The sequence below is a fragment of the Xiphophorus couchianus genome, chromosome 7, assembly GCF_001444195.1.
Source record: "Xiphophorus couchianus chromosome 7, X_couchianus-1.0, whole genome shotgun sequence".
NCBI lineage: Eukaryota > Metazoa > Chordata > Actinopteri > Cyprinodontiformes > Poeciliidae > Xiphophorus > Xiphophorus couchianus.
Genome location: NC_040234.1, coordinates 6,459,990 through 6,484,259, shown reverse-complemented (window position 1 = coordinate 6,484,259; position 24,270 = coordinate 6,459,990). Strand labels below are relative to the sequence as shown.

Genomic DNA, 24,270 nt, shown 5'->3' with positions numbered 1-24,270 from the left:
AAAGTGAGGGCCGCGGCCCCTTGGGGTGCCACCAGGGGGCGCCAGAGGGACCTCAGAAAACTGGAGGGAAATTTGACAAAAGCACGAATAATAAAAAAAAAAAAAAATTACTTATAATCAGAAAATAATAAATATCTTTCATCATAAAATTGGATCTATTTTTTAATCATTATCATAAAATATATGTTTACAGAAATGTTATTTTACATGTTCATCTTTTTATGAATAGAAAAAAAATTGAGAAAAACCATTATGAATGAATGTTTTTTTTTTTGTTTGTTTGTTTGTTTTTTTACATATTTTAATGTGGTAAAGGACGCTTCTATCCTTTTCAGTTCTAATACCTTGCACTCCATTAGTCCACTAATAATTGCTTCATTCTTTAATTGTCATAAACTGGAAGGTGTTCAGCAGTTTTTGCTAAAAATGGTTTAAAATAGTATGTGGGTTTATATTTAGCTCCCTGAGTCCAGTCGGTCAGTGAAGGCCCGGCATCCTGCACATTTTAGTTCTCTCCCTGGTGGTAGTAACAACCTTTTCAGCATGTCAATGTTCTTCTTAGGCCTCTGGAGCCATCATTGGATCCAGGTGCGTTAAACCTGGGAGAGAACTAAAACATGCAGGATACCGGCCCTCGAGGACCGACTTTGGGCACCACTGCCATTCTGTGTAAAACAAATAGTTGCCAATACAATTGGACATGTTTTGAGGTAATCTGTTGGAGAAGCAAATAAAATTCCAATAAAATGCATTGGAGTTCGTAATTCAGAGGGTACAGAGATTTTGTTTATTATTTCGTAATAAACAATAATGGATTTGAAGAGACTTCTCTGGAACGTGAACCTCCTAAGACCACGTACTCAACGAGGAGTGGGCTGCTTGTGCTATAGACGATCTTTGCGAGGAACGTGAAGGGCTCTGCGTAGTGCGCACGCGCTTCCCTCTCGGATTAATGTCAAGGCACAAAAGTGGCGCTACAGCGTTTCGAGCTCTCCTCCGGTAAGAATATTTCCCACAAGGGTTTTATTTCCCACTTTCGTGCCTAATTGATTAAAGTTTCGGGAACTTGTGTGGGGGGGGCCCGGTGGGGTCCCTGGAGAGGCTCTGTGGAGTCACAGCGACCAAAGGAGATGCACTGAGAGCTGAATAAACAGTTAATTCGTCTAGCTTTCCTCCCCGGCTCCGCGGACTGTGGCCGCTGCCGCCTCTAGTCTCCAGTATTGTTCCGTTGGCTCCCTAATGGCGGACAGCAGGCAGTGCTGCTTTCCGCTGGGGGGTTGTGGGAGGTGTGTGGAGGGGGGTGGGAGAGGGCTCGATGTTATCTGGTTCCGTGACTAATGACTAACACCTGGATTTTTGTAACCGTCAAGCATACAACGTAAATGCGATTTATTCGCGTCTACCATCTCCAGCGCATGACATAAATAAAGGCAGTTCATGAGAAGCGAATGGGGAAGGGCGCCCCTAGTGGAGGCCGGTATATTTGCCACTGATTGCGCCAGGGTGGACTATGTGCAGGCTAACTTTCCAATTAAAACCCCAACGTGACAGGTATCATAAATGTTGGCGTTTTTAGCTGAATTTCGGGCCGGTTTTGATGTAATTGGTATATGTGGTGCACCAGACAGCATAAAAGGGCCCAACAGGATGGGGGTGTGTGCGATTATAAACGTTTGCAAACGTTTTCTTTGGGGGGGGGGGAGGAGGATGGTGACGGGGTTATTTCTGGGTGTCGAGCTGTGTATTGTGTGCAAAATGTGCGTTTCAATCTTAGCAAGTTGTTGTCGTTTTTTCTTAGCTTTTTTTTTTTTTTTAGCGGCGTTTTAACAATGGCGCAGTCTGTGTCGGCTCTCCTCCCCTCTATCCGCCGCTAATCCAATGGCTGTTTGCGCCAGGAAGGGCAGGCAGGGGTGGAAACGGAACACCCTGAACCACGTTTTCTCCTGAATACCCCCCTCCCTCTCCTCCTTCCTCCCTCCAACTTGGAGGCTAGCTTTTCCTCCAACTCGGGTTATTTATGGAAGAGTTGCGCAGCCCAGGTAGCTGGCTTCACTGTCTTTGATCAAAGTTTTGGAGCAGCTCTAGTCATCGGTAAGTTAAGTCAGGATAAAGCGCTGAGAAGCAAAAGGGAAACGGAAGGAGAATTGGGTGGAAGTGGAGCGGGTGTATGGAGGGGGGAAGTAGTCCCCCCCCGTGGTAACCGGGCCTCAGGACCTCATTTGCCGCTATGGTGGCCTCTCCAAGTCCTGGTAAATTATCAAGGACACGGCCTGAAATCCTGCTACACGCTGCCTTCCTGTGGTCAATATATTTTTTTTTCGTCCCATTAAATCTCATTAGCTGTAGTTCAGGGTTTGTAGTTTCGTCTCTCTGCTGCCAGGTAACCAGTTTCTATCTTTCTTTCTTTTTTTTAAATTTTTTTACCCCAACTCATCAGCTGCTATGATGTTGTGGTGGCTGCGCATTACGCATCACATCCTCAGTGACATAATACTTATATAATGAGCTCACGCTTTTTAATTTGAATAAGATATGCTGTCTTCTTCTTCTTTAGAGCAAAAGGGGGGCAAATGCTGCATATCTGCGCAAGCCGGATGGTGCTGGAAAGGTAGAGGAGCACCTATGGTGATGTGGCGCAGAGGCTGTTTTGCCCCCATGAAGCAGGTTTTGTTGCAGGGTAGGCGGGTCTCTGTAACACACCGCCCGCCCGGCCCCTCCTTATCTGTGTCCACCTGGTGTTGACTATGGGAGCAAGGTTACATGTCAGAGCTCATTAGTGGCCGGATCCTCGTTTTTTTTTTTCTTTTTTTCGTCTCTCATCCACGTGCATGCAGACTGTCTCGCAGCTCTGCATTGCAGTCTGAACTCAGTCTATTTTTTCCCCCTTTAGAGCGCCACTGCTTTGCACTGATATTCATCCATCCCTCCACCTCCCCCCATTCATGAGGCTGGCAGGCTGCAAAAAAGAAAAAACGACTGGCGTCCATTGCTTTTTGCGGCTTGGCTTTGGGGGTGGGGGGTGAGTAGTGCTCCACATTGTCCACAGTATTTTACCACCGGTTACCATGGCATTTGCAAACAGATGTTACCTCAACACATGTGGTCTGATGACATCAGCCTGGTGTTCTGGCTTACGAGGTAATGCTGCTGCTACGTGCAGCTGCTTTGGGAGCGGATCTGGGTTTAGGAGCTGCTACAAAAAAAAAAAAAAATGACATGAAGACTGACATTTTGTTTTGCTGTGAGCTTCCTGTCACGTGAGCAGACGCAGCGAGTCTTCCTCATTCAGCTTCAGTGTTTTGCAGGAAAGCAGATCTCAATTACTGTAGGTTTGAATGTTTTTGCAGCATTTGCAGACCCTACTAACACAAACGTTTAAAAACATAAATGATTGTATTGGTTTTTAAATGGAAGACCATTTAAAAATGGTCTTCCATTTAAAGTTATATAGAAGTTATTCCTTCTACTGCTAAAATAATATTATAAGGTAATGGTTTTCACATTTTTATGCAAAGTTTGTTTCTAAATAGCAACATTTTTCTTTCTTCTGTGTGAGGGGAAATGCCTAGTGGTTTTGTTTCAGCCAGCTAACCAGCTGGGTGCAGCAAGAGGTGGAGGAGGCGCGACACTGCTACACTTCCTCCGTAGAGGTTAAAAACACCCGTCAGCCTGACACTTCATCTAGAATCAACGTAGTGCAAGAGTTATAACTCCAATTTTCACTTTCACAATAGGATGGAAAGTAATTGCAGTTTTAAAACGTCATTGTACCTTGATAGCAGTGACATAATAACGACTGTTAATTGGTATATTTTTGAACCAGCAGCTCATTTATGCTCATTTGCATGTTTAAATATAAACTATACTGAAACTGAAAAGTTATGAGTAAAAAAAACACAACACACAAAGCCATATGTTTACATTTAGGACGATGCTCAAAGTGACCCAAAGAGACTTTTTCTTCATTCTATGAGAATCTTTTATTGGCCTATACTGTACTTTGCTAGAATCTTTCTGAGATAATTGGGATCATAACCACATCGGAATTGGCAGATCAGGCTTTTTTTTTTTTTTAAAGATTGGTGATCGGCCAGAAAACTGCAATCGGTGCACCTCTAGTAAACATGCTATTAGCTACTTACTGGTAGCCCCGTTACTGTGTTGCATCAGACTGAGTCCCCCCCCATCGAGGTTCTTTTTTTTTTTTTTCCCCCTCTGTCTACACTCCAATCAACTCTTGGCTATGGATTCACATCCAGCAGCAGCGAATCCATGGCAACCCACCCTGCTGACTCTGGTGGATTGCCAAAGAAAATATGATGCAAAATTGCCAGAAACACAGAGACGAAGCTATGCTGCTGCATACATTAGCCATACCAGATCTTTGTTTACACATTAAAAAAAAAACAAACATTAGATGTTTATACTGGGAAATATTTTTCTTCCAGTTAATTGCCTACCTTATTGGGACATGCATGTCTTTTAGCTTGTCTGCTGTTTGGGAAAAAATCACAAAACATAGCTTTTTATATATATATATATGTATATATATATATATATATATATACATATATAGTGCTAAATACTTCATAGTCTTGCCTTAATTAATGCAATTAAAATATTGTCTAACTAACTAAAATAAACTATTATTTTTCTGTTATGTTGAATAGGGCTGAAATGATTAATCGTAATTAGTTGGCAGGGTTTCCCCCAGAAAACTTGCTAAGCTCGATGCTTGGGGCGCTAGGGCAGTCATTCAGCCGGCCGCCATGTTTTTGAGTTAAAAAAATGTTTAAGGTTGACATGAAATTTGAAAATGTTACTTGATAGTTTGCATTTTTGGAAGACTGGATTATTAATAACTAAACACCAACTATATAGTCTTTAAAGAAAGGCAATAATTAAAAAAAAACCTAAGATAAATTAACAATGCTAAGCCTGGTGGGGGCAAAATAAAGCCTGGTGACCCGCCAGGCTTATAATACACTGAGGAAAACCCCAGTTGGATTAATCACGATTAGTTGGATTAATTTGATGTCGAATTAACTGGAATGTACAAACTCAAAGGCCATTTGCTGAAATAGCAACACCCTCAGAACAGTAATTCAGCCAAAACTATACAAATTTTCACATTTGGTATTTAATATAAAAATAAAAAACTTTGTCTGTAAATATGTTTTGCTCAGTTCTCCTCTAGAGGCATACCTTTAGCTTCACCTGGTTAACATGCATGGCAGTAGTGCTATGTTATTGCATTTTAGACAATTAAAATATATTTTTTTATTTAAAAAAGGAATGAAAATATTTTAATATTTTAATGCATTTCTTGTAGTTTAAGGGGTTAAAGTAAAAAATCTGCGGAGTCGTATCATTTTAAATTTGATTAATCGTTAGAATAACTGATTACTAAAGTAATCGTTAGCTGCAGCCCTGATGTTGAACATGGCATTGCAAATTTTCAGTGTAGTTTTAAATTTAAAACTTTAAACTTAATTTAAAACGCAATAAAACAATGTTATGTTTGATCATAGTGTTTACATTTTATTCATAACTTACTTGTGCGTATTATAAAAGATTGTCCGGTTGGTTATGTACATCTCAATATACACGTCTTCTTATTCTTTGTGATGTTTAAGCAGCCAGGAGGTTTTCTTTTATCCATATTCATTAAAACATGTGATGTGCGCTGGGCCTCCTGGAGTGTTTTACAACTGGCTAAACAGTTGTAAAACGATTGTTTTTACTTACCCTGTCCTTAATTTAAAAAGTTCAGAGAAGAAGGAACATGTTTGGAGGAACAAACGGTGTGTGTCGCTTTTAAAATATGCCCTGAAACTTTACATCTTGGTAGCCTATGATGAGTCGTCACCAGTTAAAGTAGGATGTGTCCCAGTTTAGAACCATGTAACGTTTCACAGGGAGGCCGGGGGGTCATCCGCTGGCCGCACCCGGCTCTGGTTCAGATCTGGGGGGTGAAAAAAAAACAGGACAAGGGGATTTTCTCCTGCCTCATCAGGAACTTAAAACGACAGAAAATCCGCCATGCTGAAATTCAGCTTGACTGAAGTAATAAAAAAAGCTGTGAAATAGTGTGTGACCGGGCACTTCCTTACCCCCCGAAACCCACCTCAACCCCCTCCCACCGAGATGCAGCCGTGGCATGGTGCTGGGATCAAAATGGCCACCAGGATGTTGTGGTTCTGGGGACGAAGCGCCGCCTGGCCTCTGCTCTGGCTCAGGGAGATGTTTGTGTGCGCTCAGGCTCTTCCTGTCTGTTGAGGGGAATGACGAGCTTCAAAGATCAGCGCATCCGTTCATGTGTACATGTGCGTTTCTGCGCCGCAGCTGTCGGCGGCGACGTGATGTATGGGGCTCGCAGCCACCCCGACTGCTACGTGACACAAACGCAACCAGCTTTCACACCGCGCACATCCTCAAAACGTTCTCCCTGGCTGCAGAGTTCTGCCGTTCGTCTTTGGTGTTTAGAGTCCGCCTCGCCGTTTAAGCTCCATTCATAAGTTATGTATTACTCCGGTTGGTATGGCGATCACTAAATCAACATCCCCCAGATGAGGCACACAGAGAGCCAGACTTTTTAGAGGCAGTGGGCCTTACCGTCACCCTGGCAACTAAGGTGTAGCTTCACCGGTTGCCAAGGACGACGAGTGAGCACCTTTTTGCGGAGAAGTGGAAGGCAGCAGGTGAGAGAAGGCCTCTGGTTGGTTCAGGTGTGTTGGAGCAGGGATTTGTCTGAAGGTAGCTCTGCTCCATTAGAGGTGGGCATTTATCGTATTATTTATCGTGATGAATTCTGATTTATCGTTTTTACAACAAATTCCAAATATATTTAGAAACCCTCACAACTTTCTGTATTGTTGAGATTAATTTGACTATTTTTGCCATGGCTTGTTCAATGAGAGTATCAATAAATATCAATACAATCTGAAAATACAGTTAAATGAAGTTACTGTGTGCAGCTTAGTGATATAAATTAGACATCTTTATGTGACAGTTACTCAGTAAATAAGTAATAACTAGTTCTTCTTGTCACTTTATCAGAACAGTGTGGCAAAATACGGTAATAAAACTTGTACCGTCATATCGCCCCCTCCCAGTTAAGATATGTTTTTTTATATAATAGAAAACTGGATTTATCCTAACAATAAATTCCAAATAATGTTGTTGAAAATCCTCAAAAATGTATTGTTTTGGGTTATTATTTTTATTATTTTTTCCCACTCTTTGTTCCATACAAGCATCAGTATATTAGAAAATATCATAAAATACAGCTACTATGTTGAGTTTAGTGAGAAGAATGTCTCCTCTTTATGTAACAGGTATCCTGTAAACGCCTATTTGAAAACGAGTTGTTTTTTTTAAGAGCAGTGTTTGTGTCCACTGATTTATCGGCCAACCGATTTATCAATGCTGATTTGATCGGTGATCTGCTGATACGTGTGAAACCGATCTTATGCACCTCAGCCATGGTCTAAAAATCAGCCACTGACCTCTTCTGCTCTGCTGTGAGAGAGATTCAATTGATAGATCGGCCCGGCATGTCATGTCTGCACGTTTATAGTTGACAATAGTCACCCCACTGTTGTCAACTCAGCAACTTCCTTGTTATATTTAGCACTTTTTCAGACAAAAAATATTGGTGTTGGCCAAAATCATCATTGGCAGGTTAGGCTTTTTAAAGATCGGTAATCTGGGTGTGCCGTGGTGGCATAGGGGAGAGTGTGAGGCCTTGAGTCCTCGACGCTGCCGTCGCGAGTTCGACTCCCGGATCCAGTGATGTTTGCTGCATGTCTTCCCCCGTCTCCTTCCCCGTTTCCTGTCAGCCTACTTTCATATAAGGGACACTAGAGCCCACAAAAGACCCCCTGGAGGGGTAAAAAAAAAAAAAAAAAAAGATTGGTAATCTGTGATCGGCCAGAGAACTGCGGTTGGTGCATTCCTACTTTAAAACCAATAGATGTGGTCAAATACATCTTCAATATATTGATCTTTACTTTTCCCATCTCTATCAGGCATCTGTTTGTGATTAAACCAGGAAGACATTGTCACTGCTTAGTCATGTTTCTGTTTATTTCCTACAACTCTTATCGTCGTGGCGGCATTTATCAGATCCCAGGTCAAGCTAAAAGCTGCGCCATCCCAGTTAAGCCTGTTGCAGTTAATCAATTAATTGCAGGATAAATTAAAATGAGCTTGATAATTTTCATTCTCATTAATATTTTTTGAAGGGCAACTTTGTTTAGAGACTTAATAATCCATGATTTCTCCATTTCTACACAGGTTATTCCTCAATACATCAGAAACACTGTTGCATCTGTTGCGTTTTTTAGTTGTTATAGTAAACACAAAAAAAGTTAAGCAACCTACTGTCCTTCAGCCTAGCGCTAATAAATTACACTTAATTGAAGGGATTTAGATGTTAATCTAATATATGGCTAAAGAAAGGGAGTTATTTTTAGAAAAACTAACCCAATTAATTAATCTTTATTTCAAGTAATATAATTTAGATTCCATCTGCGAAAATACTAAAGAAAATAGGTTTTGTTAGGTTTAATTTTGCTAATAAGTTAATTACTCGAGTGGTTAATGACATATTTCCTGTAGCTGTAATTAATTGCATCCCTTTTTATTTGATTCTTGTAATGGTAATAAATAATCGAAATGCTTGACCTAAATCGCACATCGTCACTACGGCGACGCCAATACGTGCATTTTCACTCCTCCAGAGAAATGTTGCAGATTCTATGAAGTCAAAGCACAGATTTAGGAGAAGCTGGAGGGAAAAACAAATGTGAAAACGGATGTTTTAAAGGGATAGTGCAACTAAATTTAATAGGGGGAAAAAATGGAGAACGATCTCAAGCCATAAACGGGGTGAAACCATGGCAACCATGGGTTTTACTTCAGGGGATACCTGAGCTACCTGTCCAGCTGTCAGACATAAAACTAATTACTGGCGCAGGCCGCCTCCTAATTGCGTCCTAAACTGCTTCTGTTTGACTCGCCAGGTGGTTGCCTTAGCGATGGATGGGGAGTCAGAGCCAAGCCCTGTTGTGGCAGAGGACGCGGAGGAGAAGGCGGAGCTTCTCGACGCCACTCCTTCCTCCCAGCCGCCATCCTCACCTCCCGCCGAGGAGTCTGGGGAGCCGGTGTCCATGGAAACGGGAGACGAAGCCACAAAGGAGGGTGGCACAGAGGACAATGACGATGATGATGTTGTTCTTGTAGAGGAGGAGGCTTCCCAGCCGCTTCCCGCTGCTGCTGCTACCTCTTCTCCAGACGGACCCGACGCGGAGAGTGCCGAGCATGCGGGCGCTGCGGCAGAGGACGCAGCAGAAACGCCTTCCAAGAGCCCCGACTGTCCTCCGTCTTCCAACGCATCCATGGCGACGGCAGCGGCCCAGAAGCCTCGGACCGCAGCCCCGGAGCCTATCGTCATCGACGACGAGGAGGACTGTGAACAGAAAGAAAACTCTTCCCCCTCACCTGCGCTCCCCGGAGAGTCCTCCGCCTCCCACTCACCCGCCGCGCTCAGCAGCAACGACCCGGACTCGGAGATCAGGATCTCCAGCGTCACCACTCTGGGCTCCAGCAACCAGAGGGGCTCGGCGGCCAACACGCCGCCACATCCAGACGATGCCCAGGCCGACATCAACCTGATGATCACCTCTGTGACGTCCCTCCAAGGCGGAGCGGCGGCTGTCGGAGAGGTGAGGATTAGCATTGGAAGCGCAGGTGGCAATGAAGGTTAGCAAATACCTGGTAGAACTGCATATCTGCTGAGCTCATTATTGGAGCTGCTTCTCTGTATAATGCTGGTCTAAACGTTTCTAAAAGGTTAATAGAGGAACAATGTGGTGATAAGCTCCTGAAGGCGGAGTTTCAGGAAGAGCAGGAATTTATAAAGACACAGAGACCCAATTTCAAGGTGTCATATTTGATACACATGCAACAAGTACAATAGTTACTTGATTATGCTATAAAATGGCACTCGGTGCTGCCCTTTTACCTTGTTTTATTTACCCCAAAAGTATGTGATTATGTTGTGAATGAAAAAATTGAACAAATCAATAGCTAGAGTTTCACATTTACTAATATTCTGTTTCACATATATAACAGACTTCTGTGGTTTAACAGAACATTGGTTTTACAAGGTGTTAAAGTCATTTGTTTTAAAGAATTCAAACATTATGTGGAAAACTAAGAATCAGGTTTTTAGCAGAATATAAGAAAATCTCCCCTTTAATGAGGCTTTAGAGTTGAACCCAAAATTTGGGATTCAGAGCAACAGTCACCTACAACTCTCACGTCTACTGATTTATGTAAATGTTCAAGAATTAACCGACGTGACCAGCTGTTGGCTAGCTTCTTTATGTTTCTGAGAAGTCGTATCCTTGTGCCTTCAAACAAAAGTGCAATGACAAAATGTACAGAAAACTTTATTTCCGAGGTGAAGACATCGACACTTTAGAAATTTGTTTTTCCCACCATGGCTGACCGGTTCATTCTGTTTGGATAGGAGAGCCCAGCTTTACCAGCTAACTGCAGGTACAGGAGCTGCTGTGGCCAAAATACTACACAGACTGCTGTATATGATCCCCTTTCCTCCAATATCAGCTAATTCTGTTAATTTTTTCGTTTTCTTATGAATTCCATTTTCTTTCTCAAATTAAACAATCCCCGTCCGCGTTTTCCGCATCACAGAAATCACATTGCCCTTCAAATGTCATTGGTTCTTCATCGCGTTGCTTTTGGATGTTTCTGCTGAATGGGGGGAAAAAGAAAAAAGAAAACCCTGTAACCTCTGCTGCATCTGTCCTCAGGCGGATGAAAACGAGACAGAGGAGAACGGTCTGCAGATCAGCAGTGCCTTCAGTCTGAATCCTGACACCCCATCTGCTCGACCAACCGCCTCCTTTAACCCCGGCCGAGGCTCCGCCAGCCAGCTGGTTCAGAACGGAGACACGGGGACGCACAAAGGAGCAGGTAACGCCTGGAGTTAACTGTTTCCTGTCAGGTGAAGGGTGAGAGTGTAGGCCCTTTGCCGATTTGGTCCCTGGAAGATGGGGCCAGCTAGCAGCACTCATGAAGAATTTAAGCCTCCCGCTGCCGTCATCCGAGACCAACACGACGAGTAGCGGACTAACTAAACCGCCTCCCAAAAGTAGTCGAGCCTTTTCACGTTTTTTCACATTACAACCATAAACTTTGATTTATTTTTGGGGCGGAATTTATCTGAAACCCCCCGCCCCCAAAAAACACGATTTGGTAGGAGGAAAAACATTGAATATAGAACAGTTTGAATAAGTTTTAATACATTTTCAGTTAATTTTTTTAGGCATCCATAGAAAGTTAAAGGAGTGAAATTTCTGGGTTTGCAGTATTGAGAATTTAAAATTTTGAGCCTTTAAACATCTCCATCTTTGTACAAATTTTTGAAAATGTTATTATCCTCCTACTTCACAATTTTGCACTACTTGCTTCCTGTTTCACTAAAGATCCCTGTTATCTTTCATATTAGAAAAATGACGGATATTTATGCAGGTACTGTACAATATAATGTCTATATTACCTCTTAAGGCTCTTTATTATCTACATGTTTTGTCTTTTTAAACAGTCTGTATGGACATTCCTTATTAATCACGGGGGGTAAATTATGTGGAGTTGGAGGATTTAACAGATGCACTTTAATCCTAGACTGGGAATCTGGTTAGGACAGGAATTACTCGGCTCTGGTTGACCAGTACGTCTATCAGCAGCACCACACCACTACACCACTACATGATTAAAATTAAAAACTGGGTTTTTACTGCAGATTTCTGCACATCTGCACACGATTGTGGAAATCAATATTTCCAGATTAATCATCATTTATTTTATTTTATTTTTTCCCCATTAAATGATTTACAGGCTCTAAAATTCTCTTGAGTTTTATTGTTTTGGTAGTTTTTAGTTATTCTCTTTCAGTTCAATTATTGATTGGGATTTGTTTAAAATTTTAGAAATGTCTTGTTTGCTGTTTTAGTCAGCCTTTTAGACGTTTTTGAAGGATGTATTCTTATTAATGTTAGGATTCTCTGAGTGTTTCAGACCTTCGCTGCAGCTTTTAAGATGCCACATTTGTGTTTAGCCTCTCTCTGCCTCCTGCGGCTGTGTTTCCAATAAAAATACCAAATGAGTGGTTCTAAATGTGCAACCATGTAGGGAATGCAGGTAAGATTTCCTCTCCTTCTCCTTCTTCTTGTAGACTCGTGGATCTCTCAGTCGGCCTCGGTTCCCCGGAACCAGAAGCAAAGCGGGGTGGACTCTCCGTCGCCTGCCACCTCGCTGCCAAAGCCTGCAGGCCAGTCTTCCTCCTCCTCCTCAGGCTCCCAGACACAACCCAGGACAGTCAAGGTGGGTCCAGCTGGACGGGTATCAATCAGTCAGATATGTTATATTGTCCATTTTATAGAAAAGTGCTTTAAAATAATATATGCAGGTAGGCCTCTTATAATGATAAATTTTGCTGGATGATAAATTGTCCCAGTAATTGCTGCGATAAACGATAATGTTGCTATTTTGCGACTGTTTTTAAATCAGTAGATTTTAGTAGGACTATACTGAAACAATTAGTTTCAGTATAGTCCTTCCTTAGATGAGGAACAAGGCAAAACATTAGAAAAGACATGGGTAGACAGGTGTCTGTTATATATTGTATTATTATGCCATATATTGTTAAAGTTTGCCCTCTCAAAGAGTAGCACACTTAAATTTTGTAATGAAGATTTAACATAGGAACTGGGAGATATTTTAAATATCCAAAATGAAACACGACAAACAAAAACAGTAAATAAAACAAAAATAAAAACCTACACACAACCAAAACCATAAGTAAAATGCATCGTGATGTCTCTGTAAGCATCATTGGCCTTCAAAAAATATTAATCACCAGCCCATTTTAATGCATCGTGCGATCAATTAATTCATTGCTTATTGCGACGGGCTTTCATGTAGTTGCAAAAAAGAGATTATTGGGGGAAAAGAGATTGTTTCCACACTATCCATACCTCATCGATCTTGATGCATGGATATCCGCCATGAATTTATATCACACCTATGTGTTTATACGTCAAAAAATGGGCTCAGAATGAGAACTCACTCAGTCATTCTTATGTGCTTTTCCAGACCTGATCCAAGTCTGGAAAAATGTTTGAAATTGGATCTTATTTGTATATATATATATATATATATGTATGTATATATATATATATATATAAGTAAAAAAAGGTTGTATTTATCCAGATGAATATCCATCTATTTATCCTCTGTATCTGTCCATCCTGTTATAGGTCGTACCTTCCTGGGTGATCAACTGATTTTATCAATATATTCTTTAAATGTTTTATTTTTGGAAAGTTGGAGTATTTTTTTCACCAATTCACTCCTTAGGTTTCCATAATGTTCTACAGCATGCGTTTATTTGGACTTTGTATTCAGGTCATCTCCCAGAAGGCATTAGTAAAATAAAAGCCAGTTTTTGGAAATATTTTACGCCATTATTAATTTCTTAAGAAAAGAAAGCGACTAAGAAAAAATCTATTAAAATTGCACCTGGTATGAAAGAATGGAAGATGTTAGTATAAAGCCAAATCACCCAGCCTTGCATCATTCATTCATGGATGGATGGATGGATGGATGGATGGATGGATGGATGGATGGATGGATGGATGGATGGATTCATTCATTCATTCATTCATTCATTCATTCATTCATTCATTCATAGAAAACTTACTTTGATTTCTACTTGAAAATGAGCTAAAAGGTCAGAAAAATGACAAATATGTAGTATTCCTACATTTGGAAAGCTTCCCTCTGTTAAATCTGTATTTTTACCTCCCAGGTGACCTGCGCCAACTGCAAAAAGCCTCTGAAGAAAGGCCAGACAGCCTACCAGCGAAAAGGCTCCTCTCACTTGTTCTGCTCCACCACTTGCCTCTCTGCCTTCTCACACAAACCTGCACCCAAGAAGACCTGCACCATGTGCAAAAAGTCAGCCTTTCATTTTCTCTTTTTATGCCTGAAAACACATGTTACAAGCTCATAACAGACTTTTCCTTTAGCCACAAGTTTTCTTTTTAGGTTCTCATTTTCTGTAGATTTTTTTTTTAACAAAACCATGTGATTTTTATTTTATTTTTATTTGTTCTTTCCACAGGGACATCACACACATTAAGGGCACCATTGTGGCCCAGGTGGACTCTAGCGAGTCTTTTCAGGAGTTCTGTACGACCGGCTGCTTGGGTGCGTACGAGAACAAGAACAACCCGCCTAAAACAGGCCTGAAAAACAAATGCACTGTCTGCGGGAAACTCACAGAGGTCAGTCTGTCCAGCAACCGCGACATCTTATTTATTTATTCATTCATTCATTCATTCATTCACTACTTGTCGTTCCCAAGACGTGAATGTACCCGGTAGAGCTGCGTTTGCAATTGCAATTTTACTGGAAATCGTAAACCTTGTTTCTGAACACAGGCTGCAGTTTGGGATTTATTGGTCGTTGTTTGCAGGACTCCCTGTAAACTCAGGTCGGTGATTCAGGAATCTGTAATTTTTCACTCCGCTCAGCACTGTAAAGAGCGTCCACAGGCACCTAGTACTTCTACAAACTAAGCTATTGATGCTTGGACGGCTGTTGTAGGGATCCTGAGACAAACTAATCTGTCGATTCACTGTCTCTTTAAACCGCAGTCTTCCCTAGGTATTCAGAAAACCAGGAGGAAGATCAAGCATACGGGATGAGGCATTAAATGTCATATAATAATACTGCTGGGAGGATTTTCTGGATCTGGAAAACCAAACTGCTTCCCTGTTTAGATGTTTTTTTAACTTAACTTGTTGTGGTACCTGTCTCGAGTGTTGTGTGTCACTAGCTTGGTTTCCATTACAAATGTGCACTGGTGTCCTAAAGAAGCGTATTACAAATGGGAATGTTTATCGAGAGCAGGATCTGTATTTGTGGGGCTATAATTGCTGTGACACACAATTACGACCATACAGTTACCAAAAAAGGAAGTAATAAATGGTTCTTATCACTCTAATCATTATCGCAATAGTACCACAAAATATTGCAATAAAACCTTAAGTCCGTATCGCCCACCTTTCTTACCTGCCAACAGTATTTTCAAATGATTTCCCTCAGTGGTCTTGTCATAATTCACTAAAATGTGGGAAAAAAAGATAAAAATGACTAATGAAGGGTTATCATCAGGCCCCGTGTGTTAGGGAATTATAAAGGTATGCTGGACATTTATTTAAAGTGAAGCATGTGTAGCTCCTTTGTTTACCAGAATCATTTACCTGTGTAATTCTGAACTAAACCAAGATGGAGGCTTGGTCCAGCCCAGAGGAAACTCTTAATTCTCTCAGGCCGCTCCATACATCGCATCTTTCATTACTCTATAGCAGGGACTCAGTTTCCTGGCATGACTCTACCTGGAAGTTCTGTTTTTGTTTATTTGTTTTTATTGCATGTTACATGCCAGAGTCCTGTTGCATTATCTTCCAGTCATCATTCTCTTCACCCTATCAAACCATATCCTTCACCATCATATTGCTATTTATCTCGACTTTGCCGTATTGTATTTCCCCTCACATAATGAATTATTCATCTTTCGACTATCTTTATTCTCATCTGGCCTCAGTATAATCTAGTTCAATCTGTCTGACCGCTCTTTCCTGCCTTCTCTCTACAGTACCCTTCACGAAGAAATTCTGACCTTCTTTATTCATTTTGATGCGTACTCTACCATAGAAGAACTTTTTAAGCGTTAAGCGACGTAGATTAAAGTTTAACTGCGTAGGGAATCCGTTTTTATTTTCTGCTGCTTTGTGAGAGTTTTATTTTCCCTGTCTTCCAGATTCGGCATGAGGTTAGCTTTAAGAACGTGACCCACAAGATCTGCAGCGACACATGTTTCAATGTGTACCGCAAAGCCAACGGGCTGATCATGAACTGCTGCGAGCAGTGTGGCGACTATCTGCCCAGCCGGGCGTCGGCCAACCACTTCCTGCTGGTTGACGGCCAGCAGAAACGCTTCTGCTGCCAGAACTGCATCAGGGATTACAAACAGGTAACACCCGCCGCCCTGCTGTCCCTTTTTTTTGGGATCATAATGCTCTCGTTTGCATCTTGTTTTGACATGACATTTTTTCCCACCCAGGCCCACAGTAAACTTGCCAGCTGTATGACTTGCAAAACACTAATCAAGACGGGGGAAGTGCTCCAAAGCCTCGACGCAGGCTCTGCCATGAGCTCCTACTGCTCCGTCAGCTGCATGAACAAGGGCAAGCTGACGTCATTCATCAGTGAGTAGTCGGAGAGAGACGCACTGATCCGATATTGGTATCGGTACCGATACTGAAAATAATTCTAGATCAGGTATCGTGGCACTGTGCCCGATACATAAGGGCAGATCTATTCAGTCTAATTCCATGCTTTGTGCTCTGAGTGTTGTCATAATTTATTTATTTTACATTATACTTAGAATTCCTAATTGCACTTTCTGAACCATTGGGGGAAAAAAGTCTGTTGCAGTTTATTTTTACATGTTGCACCAAGATAGGCAATCTATTGTCTTAGTTTCTTATTTACTTTGCAATAGTTGTTATACTGCTCTTTGAACTGACTGAACAAATTAAAAGTTTTGTTTTTACATGTCTGGCTAAACTTATGAAGCTAATGGCGTGTTAAAGTGATGTATTTATTTGATAACTGGTGCAGAGTTATCAAAATAAATTTGCAATTCAGTACATTTGTCTGAAAAAGTAAATTCAGCAGTGTTTTTCTGCATCAGATCAGTATCTGCTGATGAACCTCATTGGTATTGGAAGTGAAAAAAGTCCATCGCTGCATCCTTAATCAGAATGCACACTTATCAGGGTTTTACAAACGTTCAAACACTTTATTAATTAAAAACAGACTGATTTAAGATCAGCTTTAATTCCATGTGTAAAACAACACCAGTTAGTCAGGTTTATGTTTTTAAAGGTGGCGGTAGAGAAGTTCTCAGTTTGTTGAACATGGATTTGCTCTGTTCCGTATTCGGTATAAATAATAATAAATATAATTGGGTCTATGTTCAGGAACGATGGTGTGCAAAATTGTTTGCCCCCTTCCTGATTTCCTATTTTTTTGCATGATTGTCACACTTCAGTGTTTCAGAACAACAAACTAATTTAAGTATTAATCAAAGACAACCCAAGTTAGCACAAAATGCAGTTTTAAAAGAAGATGTTTATTATTAAGGGAGCCTAATGACTGGTTGGGCCAACCTTTGCAGCAACAACTGCAGTCAGACGTTTGTGATAACTTGCAGTGAGTCTGTTCTAGTTGTGGTCACTTATCTTTACAGAATAGTTATAATTCAGGATTGTTTTCAAGCTTTTTAAAGTAATCTCAATAGCATTTAGGTAAGGACTTTGACTAGGCCACTCCAAAGTCTTTATCTTGTTCTTCTTCAACCACCCAGAGGTGTGTTAGGAGGCTGTTGTGTTTGGAGAACCAAAGTTAGTATCAGTCATCTGTAGGTGACGTCACCTACAGATGACTGAATGTTCTCTTTTGTGTTTTTTTTTTTTTGGTAGAAAGCTGAATTTGTGTTTCCATTTATGACAGCAGGTCTTCCAGGTCCAGAGGCAGCAAAACAGCCCCAGACCATCACACTACCACCACCGTGTTGTACCGCTGGTCTGGTGTTATTTTTACGCCTAATGTAACGGGTCACAAACTCACAAAGATTAAACCTTTTCACTCGTCGGTCCTCTGAAAGTTTTCCCAAAACTCTTAGGGATTATCAAGACATGTTCTGGGAAACACTGGGCCCAGTCTTGACGTTCTTGTTGCTCAGTAGTGGTTTTCATCTTGGAACCATTTTTGGCCTGCACTTCTCTGGATGTTGTTGTGGGTCTTTATGACCTCTTGGATGAGTCATCGCTGCGCTCTTAGGGTAATTTTAGTCGGGGAACCACTCTAGGGAAGCTTCGCCACTGGTCCATGTTTTCTACATGTGTGGACAGCGACTCTCACTGTGGTTCCTGACGCCATGGAAACGGCTGTGTGACCCTTTCCAGAGTCATTTTAATTACTTTCTTTCTCATTTGTTCCTGAATTTCTTTGGATCTCGATATAATGTCTAGCTTCTGAAGAGACGATCACTTTCTCACACAGGGCCACAAAGGTTTTGAGTTTTTCCTCCCTTAAACAATAATTTAAAAACGTATTTTTTTTTTTTGCTTGCTTGTGTTTCTTTTGACTATTTAAATTGGTTTGATATTCTGAAACATTGAAGTGCGACAAAATGGGAAATCAGGAAGAAGGCAAACACTTTTTCTACACTACTGTATCTGTGCTTTTTTGTTATTTTTCATGAATCAGTTGCAGTTTTTCATTTGTGACAAGTAAATTTGTGAAAAAAAAAATTTAAAAAATTGTGTATCAAGAGGGGCATAAAAATACAAAGAAAAACTTTTATTTTTATACATTTTTTTGTGTGTGCAGACAAGGAACCTACATGTCATTTCTGTAAAAGAAGCTCATTGCCGCAGTACCAGGCCACGCTGCCAGAGGGCGACATCCTCAACTTCTGCAGCTCCCAATGTGTTACCAAGTTTCAGGTGAGATCTTAAAACAAAAGATGCTTCTGCTGTGTTGATGCTGTAGATTACAATTAAAACAGCTCTTTAGTAGAGGAGGAACAGGTGTTGCAAAAACAACATATTTCTATTTTATGTGTTTGTGTGTGCGCTCTGGGGTTTTTACTTTCTTGGTGCATCTCAATAAAATAGAACATCATTAAATTGTTTATATATTCAAATTAATCAATACAAAAAGAAAAACTTTTATTATACATATTCAGTAAACACAACGTAACATATGTAAGGAGTTCATTTCTGTTCATTTCAAGATTTTAACCCACAATTTACAAAGGCAGGTTTGCACCCATGTTAAGTCAATTAATTAGTTTTATTTAACGAATTTCACAGTTTTACGCCTGACCTTTTTGTTTTTTTCGTCCTTTATTTACAGAACGCCTCCCTTCCAACAACCACCAATGGTCAGACGCCCCTCAGCAACAGCTCTGTCCAGCTGAAATGTAACTACTGCCGAGGAGCGTTCAGCCTGAAGCCCGAAATTCTGGAGTGGCAGGTCAGACCTTCCGAAATGTCCCAAAGTAACCCGCTAGTTGTCGGACCACATTTTGGACAACAAATGAACAACTAGTGGACATTAGATAAATGAGTTTTCACTTCATTTAGGCATTAGTATCTCTATTTTAAAAGTAGAACTGCTAAAAATGAGCCAGCTCTTTCTTTAAAGTGTTGCACACTCGAACAAAAGTGATGTTGAGACATGCGGTTGTTGTAAATTTTCTTTACTTTCCTTCTTTTCTTGAAACACGAACAACATCCATAATCCAACGTGCGTCACACTCAGGCTGCCATCTACTACTCGGCTTCTTCAACACAGCATGCACTTAGGACCCAAGGCTGCCCCACGCGCCTGTTCAAAAGTGATGCTTTTCTAAACTCCTTTCACTCTCAGCCAGAATAGTTATCAACAAATATATGAATGTACAGCTTCACATGGACAATCAATCACAGTGCTTTTTAAATAACAAAACAAAGCAAAATATTCATAGGAACAAGAATAGACTCATTTTAATGGAAGGGGGGTCCTTGATCTAAAGTCCCCAGCAACTGGTCCCCCCACAAAAGTATAAACAATTTACCTAATATTTATTTAAAAGCATTTTCTAGTCACTACAAAATAACATTGCTATCATTTTTCTTATGTAAATGTAAAGATGTGGGAGAAAAAAAATATTTTTATGACAAAAAAACTAATCTGGACTTGAAATGGCTGCAGTTATATTAACATAAGTGTGTGTGTGTGTGTGTGTTCAGGATAAGGTCTATCAGTTCTGCAGTAAGCCATGCTGTGAGGACTACAAGAAGCTCCACTGCATCGTGACGTTTTGCGAGTACTGCCAAGAAGAGAAGACCCTTCATGAGATGGTCAAGTTCTCTGGCGTCAAGAGGCCCTTCTGCAGCGAAGGTACCGCCTCAGTTCTCCTCAAGGACACTTAACGAATGCAGCTTTTCCGTGAGAGGTTGAAGTAGGTACAATTTGAGTGTTTTTCTGAGCTGCTTTAGTGAAATCGGGTTCTTAAGCGGCTCCTTTCTCCTAATTCAAAGTCATTAAAGATTGAGTAAATCAAATTGTTTGTCTTTTTTTCTTCATCCTGCTATTTTTTTATATATGTTTTCTGCTCCTCCAGGCTGCAAGCTGCTGTTTAAACAGGATTTCATCAGCCGGCTGGGGCTGAAGTGCGTGAGCTGCAACCACTGCAGCCAGCTGTGCAAAAGAGGCATCACCCGGCAGCTCGGCAACATGACCCGGGACTTCTGCAGTGAGGCCTGTGCCAAAAACTTCAACGACTGGTATTACAAGGTCGGCTCTCTCCTGAAAAAAGTTAAACCGATTTACAGGCGGTTTGTATTTGTTGGGGAGGAAGGGTGGAAGGAAGGGTTAACATTCCTCTGCTTGGCCACCAGGCGGCGAGGTGCGACTGCTGTAAGGTTCAGGGAAACCTGACGGAGTCGGTGATGTGGAGGTCGGAGATGAAGCATTTCTGCGACCAGGAGTGTCTGCTGAGGTTCTACTGCCAGCAGAACGACCCCATCATGGTCACCCAGAAGGGACCAGAGAACACCATGCTGGGTACGGACCGAGCCGCTTCCTGTACATTTTAGTAATCGATTATTCAAACGATTACCGTATTTTCCGCATTATAAGGCGCACCACATTATAAGGCGCACCTTCAATGAATGGCCTATTTTAAAACTTTTTTTTATATATAAGGCGCACCGCACTATAAGGCGCATAGAATAGACGCTACAGTAGAGGCTGGGGTTACGTTATGCATCCATTAGATGGAACTGCGCTAAAGGGAATGTCAACAAAATAGTCAGATAGGTCAGTCAAACTTTATAAATAGATTACAAACCAGCGTTCTGAGAACTCCGTTCATTCCCAAAATGAATAAACAGCTGTTGCTTCCTCCACTTCCGCACCATTGATTGGTTCATGTTAAATTCTCTCTCTGCTGCTCTGTTCCCGTGTTCTACTGCGTCACTGATCGCCATGAGCTTAAACTCTGCGTCGTAAGCGTGTCTCTTAATAGGAGCCATTTTGGGGTCTTTACACAAAACCCAGCGTGCCCCGCGCGCTTCTTCTTCTACGGGGAAAAATGAAGTCGGCGGCTGCTTACCGTAGTTGCGAGACCTGTTGTGGCTCAATATTGGTCCTTATATAAGGCGCACTGTTGGCTTTTGAGAAAATTGAAGGTTTTTAGGTGCGCCTTATAGTGGGGAAAATACGGTATTTGATTAACTGAACTAAAAAAACGTCAAGTTCTGCAGATTTTTCATTTTGCCACTTTTTCATACATTATTAGAAATGCATACATCAATGCTGATCTGGCACACAAGAATTTTTTTATGTTAAGTGCAAATTGTATATATTTTCTGTACAGTTTTGGCTTTGAGTGTGTTGTTCTTTCAGCAAATGACCATTTTTAGAGTCTGTATACTCCAGTTATCAATGAAATCGATTACTAAATTAATTGATGATTATTTCAATAATTGATTCATTACTATTAATCTGATTAATGGTTTCAGCCCTAATACACTTATGTTTGTTTTTAGGGGAAGTTTAAGCCTCTCAACAAACAGTTCTGCCTCAGGATCTCTGGATACCTGGAGCATAATGCTTCTTATTCTATGAACTTTTATATGATCAGCTGTAGTCAGTATAATTTTCAAGAAAAGTAGGTCATGGCAACAGATCCGGTATCTATGTCACTCTGAAGGAACTCTCGAAAAAGTAATGGATGTGTACAAAACCGTGAGTTTAGAAAACCTTTATCAAGAGAAAAAATACAAAAACAACCAAACAAAAAGAGAAGATCCCAAGTCTCTTATTTCCACTACTTTTCCTAATATCCAACAAGACACAAACTGTTGCTGCTAAAATTGAGGCACAGCTACTTTACAGTCTCCGTTCAGTACTTACCCTTCATTTGAAGAAAATCTCAACAATTGAGCAGTCGGCTTGAAAAATTATCTCTTTTTGAGGTAACCTGTTTTTTTTTCACCTCCCTTCTTATAGGTATAGACATGCACGCCGCAAAAGCTGGGGTAAGTAAGAATGAATAAATAAAAATCAAATGCTTCTCTTGAGACCATGTAATTATTTGTAATGTACAACAAATCAAACCTTTCACACCTGCAGATAAGCCTGTCGCAATACGTAATTAATCAGTTAATGGCATAATAAATGCAATATATATATATATTTTACTTTATTTTTATTTATTTTTAACAACACATGTTCAGTTACATTCTTCTGTCTCTTACTGACATTTATCATCTGCATTATAACTTGGCAACAGGAGATAAGACAGTAGGTGTTCTTAACAAATGTAATAATGATTACAAAACAATGGAACAAAATCAACAGACAGATAACAGCAAAATAAAATAAATACAAAACATCCAATTAAATCCCCCCTGAGTTAAGGTGGTCCACACATACTTAAGCACCATGGTATTTTAGACCGACCCAAGAGAAAACACAAGTGCAAAAGGGCAATCCTGTAATTGTGTCACTGAAATAATAACGGTATGACAGAGCTCCACCTTATATTAACAACTATTTTTTGAAGCCTTAAGGAATATGTGATTTCTTCCATCAAATTAATGTCCCAAACTTTTTGTATCCATGTGTTATATGTAGGCGGTCCTGGCTTCAGCCATCTCATAGTTATGCATTTCAATGCTGCTGTGAGCAAGATTCTTAGAAGATATCTATCATCCTTCCTTTCCAATCCATCGGGTAAAACTCCCAAAATTGCCACCAAGGGGGTTTTTGGAACATTTCTTCTGAAAATTACCTTGAGAGCTTCAAAAATGTCCTCCCAGAATACACTTAGTTTAGGACAAGCCCAAAAGATATGAGTATGATTTGCATTCTGCGTCCCGCAGTTTCTCCAGCATTGGCTGGGTTGTGTTGGGTTCATTTTACTGGTTATTGCTGGCGTTCTGAAAAACCGGACTATTACTTTCCATTTGAATTCTCTCCATGTATTAGAATTTGTTGTTAATTGTGCTTCAGTACATATTTCTTCCCATGTGTCCCCTGTTATTGACTCCTGCAATTCAGTCTCCCATTTATGCTTTATGTTTGTGGAATCGTGCACATTTATGGACAGAAACAGGTCATATATTTTACTAATTACTTTATCATTTCCCTTTCCCCTTTGTATGTCCATTAGGAAATTTTCTATAGGTGTAGATTCAAGAAGTTTAGTCCAATTGTTGTGTGTCGTCACAAAGGTTCTAAGTTGTAAGTATCTATAGAAGTCCGTCTTAGGGAGGCCAAATTCACTTTTTATCTGTTCAAAGGTTTTGAAATTCCCCTTATTAATTAATTGGTGGATATGAGATAGTCCATAATTAGACCAGTTTTTGAACCCAGAATCTAAATTGTTCGGTGTAAATGTCTTCATATATCAATATATATTTTTTGAAGAGCAATTTTGTTTACAGAGACATTGTAATCAATTTTACTTGTGTGTTCGGTTGTGTGTTTTTTATTTCTGTTTCATTTATTGTTTATGGTTGTCGTGTTTATTTTTGATATTTAAAATATCTTCCTTCCAGTGTTAAGTGTTTGTTGCAAAATTTAAGTTTATTAGCCTTTGAGAGAACGAACTTGAGTTATTATGCCATTATTGTTTAAAAATGGTCTCAAAACCACAGTGTTATTGTTTATGGCAGTGATTACTTCCTCAATTTGTCGTCGTAACCGGCCTACCTGCAGACTAGCCTGTGCTGTTTTCAGTTTACGCTGACCGCTCCATTTTCCCTCTTATTTCAGCTGGTGAACCAGAGTGCAGCGGCGTACTCCAGTGGAGGAGTGATCAGAGATGTGAAGAATAAGGCGGTGCTGTGCAAACCGCTCACCCTGACCAAAGCCACCTACTGCAAACCACACATGCAGAGCAAACATCTACAAACGGGTAAAATACGACACAGACGTGGCCAGTCGAACTTTGCCCTCATTGTGTCACTTTACCACCACAAACCCTAAAGGCTTGCAGCTGTATTCAGAGTAAAAGTGTTGAGTTAATATCAGCTACTGTTAGAT

General features: G+C 40.6%; 1 protein-coding gene across 2 annotated transcripts in view; it reads left to right on the top strand.

The window, feature by feature from the left end:
- The first annotated feature begins 862 nt into the window (after positions 1-862).
- The window catches only part of zmym2 (zinc finger, MYM-type 2), a 39,782-nt gene continuing 16,374 nt past the window's right edge, over positions 863-24,270 (top strand). The window contains exons 1-15 of one of the 2 annotated variants that reach the window (XM_028023046.1): positions 863-999; positions 9,027-9,728; positions 10,842-11,004; positions 12,266-12,414; positions 13,901-14,049; positions 14,216-14,378; positions 15,920-16,132; positions 16,223-16,367; positions 18,559-18,674; positions 19,087-19,206; positions 19,965-20,115; positions 20,339-20,511; positions 20,616-20,781; positions 22,231-22,259; positions 24,001-24,142. In XM_028023046.1, the coding sequence (XP_027878847.1) occupies positions 9,042-9,728; positions 10,842-11,004; positions 12,266-12,414; positions 13,901-14,049; positions 14,216-14,378; positions 15,920-16,132; positions 16,223-16,367; positions 18,559-18,674; positions 19,087-19,206; positions 19,965-20,115; positions 20,339-20,511; positions 20,616-20,781; positions 22,231-22,259; positions 24,001-24,142 (2,566 nt within the window). In that variant the 5' untranslated portion in view covers positions 863-999; positions 9,027-9,041. Of the gene's footprint in view, positions 1,000-2,074; positions 2,092-9,026; positions 9,729-10,841; positions 11,005-12,265; positions 12,415-13,900; positions 14,050-14,215; positions 14,379-15,919; positions 16,133-16,222; positions 16,368-18,558; positions 18,675-19,086; positions 19,207-19,964; positions 20,116-20,338; positions 20,512-20,615; positions 20,782-22,230; positions 22,260-24,000; positions 24,143-24,270 lie in introns of those variants that run through there. The other variant, XM_028023047.1, reaches the window with a different exon arrangement.